The sequence below is a fragment of the Eimeria maxima genome, genomic scaffold, assembly GCF_000499605.1.
Source record: "Eimeria maxima Weybridge genomic scaffold, Emw_scaff1389, whole genome shotgun sequence".
In the NCBI taxonomy this organism is placed as follows: domain Eukaryota; phylum Apicomplexa; class Conoidasida; order Eucoccidiorida; family Eimeriidae; genus Eimeria; species Eimeria maxima.
In genome coordinates, this window is record NW_013564361.1 from 7,501 (window position 1) to 8,799 (window position 1,299).

A 1,299-nucleotide genomic window follows, 5' to 3' on the forward strand; every position below is an offset into this window, starting at 1 on the left:
GGTGTTGCTACTGCTGCATCATAGTGCTGCTGCTGCTGCTGCTGCAGCTGATGCTGCAGCTGCTGTAGCTGCTCCTGTTGATCCTGTTGCTCCATTGGCCAGATCTGCTGCTGCTGCTTCTGCTGCTGCTGCTGCTGCTGCAGTGTTGCTGCTAGCTGCAGCTGGGGGCGATCATCTAGGTGTATATCCATAGTATGTCCTTTGTTAACTCAATAACAGCAGCAGCATTGTGTGTTATACTATTTGCTGCTGCTGTTGCTGCTGTTGCTGCTGCTGCTGCTGTTGCTGCTAATGGGGGGTTGACTCTGCAGCAGCAGCAGCAGCAGCAGCTCTCCTGCTGCCATGTGCTCCTGTGGCGCTTTCTTAAGTGTAGGTATGAGTTATAAAATGGTGTAGAAACAGCTGCAGCGGCAGCAGCAGCAGCAGCTGCTGCTGCTGCTGCTGTTGCTGTTGCTGTTGCTGCTGCTGCAGCCCTAGAGGGGGCCGTTGGTGCAGCCGACACGAGCTGCCTAGACACCGCAGAGTGTCTTGTCTTATAAAGAAATAAATTTATTTTTTTAATTAATAAATTAATTATTATTATATTTATTTATATTTATTATTATTTCATCTTAGCAGCAGCTACATCCTCTGCTGCTGCTGCTGCAGCATCAGCAGCAGCAGCAGCAGCGTTGACCGCAGCAAAACAGCAACAACAGCAGCAGCAGCAGTGCCCGTCGGCTGCGGTTTGTTTCTCCTTTTTGTTTGTTTATATAAATTAATAATTTTATTTAATTAATTATTTATTATTTGCTGCTTATTTGCTGCTGTTGCTGCTGTTGCTGCTGCTGTTAATCCTATTGCTGCTGCTGCATATATTATTCCTGCTGCTGTTGCTGCCTCACGTGCTGCCTCGTTCGTTACACACACCAGCAGCAGCAGCAGCAGCAGCAGCTGCTGCTGCTGCTGCTACTACTATTTAATTAATTAAAAATAAATTATATATAAATAAAAATAAATAAAAAAAGAATTAAATATTAACAGCAGCAGGAGGTGCCTATACACCGTAGATCTCTTGCATGCAGCTAGACTTCGATATTAACTGCCTATACACCGCAATTTAACGACAATATAAATAAATAAAATAAATAAATAAATAAATAAATAAATAAATAAATAAATAAATAAATAAAATAAATATATAAATAAATTATTTATTTATGTATTTATAAATAAATAAATAAATAAATAAAAGTATTAATAGGATAAACAGGAAGACTTTGCATGCAAGTAAATTAATGCATATAAACATAAATATAA

At 40.0% G+C, this 1,299-nt stretch overlaps 1 protein-coding gene across 1 annotated transcript in view; it reads right to left on the reverse strand.

Moving 5' to 3' along the window:
- The window catches only part of EMWEY_00052150 (hypothetical protein, conserved), a gene marked incomplete at both ends in the record, with an annotated part of 6,417 nt that extends 6,226 nt beyond the window's left edge, over positions 1 to 191 (reverse strand). Inside the window, one exon of the mRNA XM_013479802.1 lies at positions 1 to 191. This exon is cut by the window's left edge and continues 149 nt beyond it. Coding sequence (XP_013335256.1) covers positions 1 to 191 — 191 coding nt within the window.
- Between the last annotated feature and the right edge of the window lie 1,108 nt (positions 192 to 1,299).